The sequence below is a fragment of the Perognathus longimembris genome, chromosome 1, assembly GCF_023159225.1.
Source record: "Perognathus longimembris pacificus isolate PPM17 chromosome 1, ASM2315922v1, whole genome shotgun sequence".
Lineage (NCBI taxonomy): Eukaryota > Metazoa > Chordata > Mammalia > Rodentia > Heteromyidae > Perognathus > Perognathus longimembris.
In genome coordinates this window covers 78369361-78375360 of record NC_063161.1, presented here as the reverse complement: position 1 = coordinate 78375360, position 6000 = coordinate 78369361, and the positions used below count along the sequence as shown (strand labels likewise).

The 6000-nt window shown below is 54.5% G+C and overlaps 1 protein-coding gene across 2 annotated transcripts in view; it reads right to left on the bottom strand.

The window, feature by feature from the left end:
* Positions 1-269: 269 nt before the first annotated feature.
* Mad1l1 (mitotic arrest deficient 1 like 1) overlaps positions 270-6000 on the bottom strand; it is a 305826-nt gene continuing 300095 nt past the window's right edge. For both annotated transcript variants that reach the window (XM_048330376.1, XM_048330385.1), the window contains one exon: positions 270-679. In XM_048330376.1, coding sequence (XP_048186333.1) covers positions 521-679 — 159 coding nt within the window. In that variant the 3' untranslated portion in view covers positions 270-520. The remainder of the gene's footprint in view (positions 680-6000) is intronic.

Sequence of the window (6000 nt, the reverse complement as noted above, 5' to 3'; positions counted from 1 at the left end):
CTACACAGGGCCCTGCAAGCTAGCCGTGGGTATGACAAAACCCGAGTAGCAGGCTGATGATGTGAGGGGGCCTTCGTTCTCGGTCTGCACAGACATGTCCTTGGGGCTGCAGGTGAGGATGGAGGTGCAGGGAGGGTCAGCTGCCTACCTGAGGTCACACAACACTCGGTAGTGGAGCCCTGACGTGGGCCAGGCTCCCACGTGGGCACATCCGCTGGGGCCCAAGCACCCCTGGGGCAGTAGATGCACAGAGAGCCAGATGAGGGCGCTGGAGAGGAAACTTTATTTCCCCAGGCCAGGCCCCTCCACGGTGTCCACAGCGCCCCCACTTGGGGGCAGACGGGAACTGCACAGCATGGATGTGGGCGGGCACTGCACAGGGCAGGCAGAGGCTCATGGGGAGGTCTCGGCAGGGCTCAGGGATGAGATGGACTGGTGTGGGGTCTCTGGCCGCTCCCCTTGCTGGCGGGGCTGTGAGACAAGGCTGGCTGGGATGGCCACTGTGGTGGCTGGTGCGGGGCTAGGCGGTGGTCTGGCGGCTGAAGAGCTCGAGGGTGAGGGCGCTGAGGAAGGCTGGGATGCTGTCCTGGCGCAGCAGGTGCAATTCGATGAGCTCAGGCACCGAGCGCGAGAACTCCGTCTCTAACAGCTGCATCTTGCAGCCCGAGGGTCCCGAGGCCTGTAGGGAATGGAGGAGATAGCAGGGCAGTCAGCGTTGGCCAGTGAGGCTCCTCTGCCCTCCCTCCCCACACAACCTTCATGAAAGGGAAGGGGGGGCGTGGCCTGGCCTGCCTCAGACCAGTCAGTCACCAGCCCAGGGGGCTGAGATTTGCTCCGTGCAGCTGGCCTTTGGGGCCCCCCACCCCCAGGTACCACAGGTGGGTGGAGAGGACAGAGGGACAATCGGTCACTTCTCTTCCTCCTGGGTGGAAAGGGACTATGCTGCGCACCCTCCAGCCTGGCAACCCCACGGGTACTTCTCAGGCTCATCATCTGCCCCGGCCTGGTGTAGCTGCCCCAGTGCCTTTCTGCTGGGGGCTGGGATGGGGATGTCACCCAGTCCAGGACGGCCCAGGGGAAGTTTGGTGCTGGAATCTGTAGTTCTGCCGGTGGGGGGCAAGGAGGGTCTGCCACTTGGTGACCAGGACAGCGCTGGGCCAGGCCCAAGTGCCAGGCTGAGCTGTGGAGTGGATGTGGGGCAGGCAGGTCTCCCTTGGGCACCAGTGGGGAAACCAAGGCCCAGAGGCCTGAGGCTGGCAAAGGTACTGAGCACTTTTGAGTGGGATAGCAGTGCTCACTGGCCCCACCAGATGCCTCAAGCTGCCACCTGTCCTGGGGCCTCACTTGCCAATCAGCACTATGCAGGCCACATTGGCCCAGGATGGGCAAGGCGGAGGGCTTTCTGTGGCGGCCAAGAGAAGCAGCTGAGGCCAGCTGCTAGGCCAGCAGGCAGAGGGCACAGAAACCCATGTAAGCTCCCCTCCAAACACAGGCCTGACAGATGGTTGGTGCCCAGCCTAGCGCACAGGTCAGCCACAGAGGCCAATGAGGAGCTAGATAAATGGCTGGACGGCACAGGAGATGGGCAGTGGCCATCAGCAGAGGCAAAGATGCTCAACAGCACTGACTGAGTGCAGGGGATGTAATGCACACCACAGGGGCTATGCGTCACACCCACTAGGACGGCTGCCATAAAAAGACACAAATGGGAGCCAGGTGCCAGTGGCTCACACCTGTAATCCTAGCTAATGATGAGGCTGAGATCTGAGGACCAGGGTTCAAAACCAGCCCAGGCAAGAAAGTCTGTGAGACTCTGATCTCCAATAAACTACTCAGAAAAAGTCAAAAGTGGTGCTGTGGCTCAAGTGGTAGAGCGCTAGCCTTGGACACAGAGAGGCTTAGGGACAGAGTCCAGGCCCCGAGTTCAAGCCCCAGGACCAGCAGTTTCAGATACTCAGAAGGCAGAGGCTGGGAGGATCATGGCTCCAAACCAGGCTGAGCAGTAAGAGATGCCCATGTCAATCACAAGCTGGGAGTGTGGAGAGCTAACCAGAAGAGGCTGCCTGGGAGACCACAGTGTTCCTAGAGACCCCAGTTGTCTGGCTCATTCCCCTCCCTGCCTCGTCACCCCTCTCTTGCCGCGTGGCCTCTAACGCCTGTGCAGCTCCCCTGTCTAACCTGTCCAGCTTGTTACCTGTGTTTTCCTGTTTTCTAGCTCGAGCTGACCCCCAGCCTGTTCTCGCAGCCCATTAATACATTTAGACTTGTCATAGTTCAACACAAACCATTTTTAAACAAAAATAAGAGAAACCACTCTGACCTTTTCCCAAGAAAATCCCTTCATTTCTGCCTTCTGCTCTTGACGCTCAGCGTTTCCCCCTAAATGTCAGCGGCCGGCGGCAGCAGCTGCCGGGGAGGTGGAGCAGCAGGGGGAGGGGAGTGTCCCCAGAGCCCCTTCTCCCCTCAGAACTCAGGGGCCCCTCTGGGTGCCAACCTCCCTCCCCCCAGATCCTGGCCATTCCCCAGCTACCAGCTCTGTATCAGCCTATAATGGACATGCAGGGCCCAGGAGGCCCCCTCCCCCCGAGCCCACCCCTAGGTGCCTGTCCCCTACCCTGCTGGCCCGAGGCTCAGCCTGCCCCAGCCCTCAGCCCACTCTCCTGACTCCATTTCCCCAGTATACCCTACTTCACACTGGCAGGAGGCTGACCACCCCACCCCCCCCCACACTTGGGAGGCAGACAGGGGCTTATCAGAATGTGCAGATTGAATTATGTCCTGCCGATCAATCTCTGCTCCGGCTCTGCCATGTTCAAATGCCACCCGGCCCCCAGGTGCCTTGTAAATCACCATAATTAGGGGCTGTTCACTTAAAATTAGAGCACAATTTTTTAAAAAGCAAATTGCCCAGTAAGACGTGTTGGCTGTGGCTAGAAATATTTATGGGCTGCCTGCGTGCTCCATCTCTGGCTTCCTCTCCCTCTGCATCTGCGAGGAACAAGCAGCCGCGTGGCCACTGGGTGCCTGAGGGAGATGAGCCAACCCAGCCTTAACCAAGTCACAGGCCTGCACTCAACCTCTCCGACAGCAGGCAGGGCCTCCCCAAGCTCCTCCGACAGTGGGAAGGGTCTCCCCAGGCCCCTCCTACAGCAGGCAGGATCTTCCCAGGCCCCTCTGACAGCGGGAAGGGTCTCCCCAGGCCCCTCCAACATCGGGTTGGGTCCCCAGCCTCAGGTCTGGATGCCACAGTGCTCAGTGGAGCAGCACAGAAGGGCCATGGGCACGGGACACACTGGGCATGGACATAAATCCTTGCAGTACCCAGGGCACAGGTCCTTTCATGCCAGGCTTGCCACCTTGAAGCCCCATGATGCCCCACTAGGACACACAACAGACTCTTCACCATGTTGTCTGGGTAAAGGGGATCTAGGTGGGAGGGAGAATGGCCACAGGCCAACAGAGACCCCAAGAGAGTGGAGAGAGATATTCCCATGCCCCTCCACTGTCCATTACCTGCAGGTGTGGAGCAAACAGAGGCAGAGCTGGGGAGGGGATCCAGAGGTATGAGGTGGGCAGAGGCAGAGCTGGGGAGGGGATCCTGTTAAGAGCAAGGGTGGCTCCCCAAGGGCCCTGGACAAAGCTCCATAGACAAAGAAACTCCACAGAGGAAGTGCCCAGGGATTAAATCCATATGAAGACTAAAATCCCAATTCAAACAAGGAAGTCTAACTGGGGGAGATATTTTAATATTGTTTACATGTGATGTGGTTTTAGTAGGGTAGCAAAAATGGTCCCTGGCTTCTTGAAAAAGTGGGCAAGTCTGGAGTGGGGGCAGAGAAACACTAGCAGTAAAACACAAGGAGATGTGTGTGCATCCATGGCAGCACCTGGAGGAAAATGAATAGCCCAGATGCAGACACAAGGCTCCAGAACTGAGGCAGATGACTGCAGCAAGGGAAAAGCAGAAGAAACACCAGCGGGAGATTAGACAGGTTCCCCAGAGGAAATGTGCACCTCCAGATCACACCCCAGAGGATCTTGCTACAGATCTAACCAGGAGTTTATTCCAGTTCCTGCAGCCCCTTCTAGGACACCTTGAAGGTGACACATCCTCGCTTGGTATTAACCCCGTGCTCAAGCCGAAAGACAGTAGACACATCTTACCAGACAGCAGACACTTACTCATGCCTCAGTCTTACATGCTGCATACACCCTAACAATGCAACCACACACACACACACACGCCGATGGAAAGTCACACATAATACAACAAACACACATATGTACATGTACAAACGCTTCCCATATATCCTCATGTGGTAAAAAGTACAGAACCAGTCCTCAACAAATATTACCAAATTGAGTGTAGTATATAAAAAAGAATACAACTTGTGCTGGTGGTTCATGCTTGTAATCCTGGCTACTCAAAAGGCCGAGACTCAAAGTCAGCCCAGGCAGGAAAGTCTGTGAGATGCTTATTTCCAATTATCCATCAAAAATTTGAAACTGGAGTTGAGGATCAAGTGGTGGAGTGCCACTCAAGCAAAAATGCAAAGGGACAGTGCCTAGGCCCTGAATTCAAGACCCAGTACTGGTACAAAAAAAAAAAAATTTTGCTGCACCATAAATAAGCAGGGGGATCTAATTTAAGTGGGCAAGGCCAGTTCAATGTGCAAAAAGTCAGTCAACATTATCCACCCACCAATAGGCTAAAAAAGAGGACAAGAAGTTGATGGTCCTGCCGAGGCCAGGAGTCAGCAAGGCTGCACCATATTGGGCCTGGCACTGGAGGCCCTTAGCCACTCAGTAAGAGAAGGAGGTAGGAAGTGCAGGTTGGAAGGGAGGAAATGAAGCAGTTCCTACTTGGAAACGACTTGCCTGCCCAAGCGGAGAATCCTACAGAAAAACTCAGAGCCAAACAGTGAGTGCACTAAAGTTGCAGGAAACAAGATCAATATACAGAAATCAATCCTGTTTCTACCGAGCAATTGCAAACAAGAGAAAAGCAAAGCAGGAAGGAGAACACTATTTTCACAATAACTCATTGTCTTTATGCTGAATGCCACAAAAGGCCAATGGAAGAGATCCAAGGAGGCATTCCAGAGACACAGAGATACAATGTTCACAACCATAACCTCTATCAAAATCCCAGAAAAATTTGTGTAGACATAGGATAGCCCAGCTTTTTTTTTTTCCCCCAGTCCTGGGGCTTGGACTCAGGGCCTGAGCACTGTCCCTGGCTTATTTTGCTCAAGGCTAGCACACTATCATTTGAGCCACAGAGCCACTTCAGGCCTTTTCTGTTTATGTGGTACTGAGGAATCAAACCGAGGTCTTCATGCATGCTAGGCAAGCACTCTTCCATTGAGCCACATTCCCAGCCCTAGCCCAGCAATTCTGTAAGTCCTGCTGTAATGGTACCAAGACGGCAGTACAGCACTGCTGTGCCTGTGGACAGACTCCCTGACCAGTGGGACTGGGACAGAGGAACTCAGGGACATATGTAAATATGACCAGGTAAAAGGAGGCCCTGGGTGCAAATTCCAGTTCTACATCATAAACTGATAAACCAAAGCCAGTTCAGCCCACATCTGCATTTCTTGTTTCCAGCCTCTAGGACAAGGTACAATGGCTTCTAACCTGGAAGTTACTGTATGGCTTTGGAAACCATTCAGAGCTATAGTAACAGGCAGGCCCAGGGAATGGCAGCTAAACACGGCTGCTATGATGAGAATGAAGGTGGGCATTTTCTGAGGCTAAATAGAGGGTGCCATTTACCTTCCAAGGCTTTCCTCCAAACTATTTCAAATAAATCTTAGGGTTGCCAGGCAGCACACGTCCAGCCTGTGAGATGAAATAAAACAGCAGCGAGTGCCTGGTGGCCACAGACACTAATGGTGGACACCATGGCATGGGTGATAAAATGCCTGCTCTCACAGGGAGGAGTTGCCACATAGGCCAATGCTCCAGAAGCCGCCTCCCAGCAGAGCCCGAGGAGAC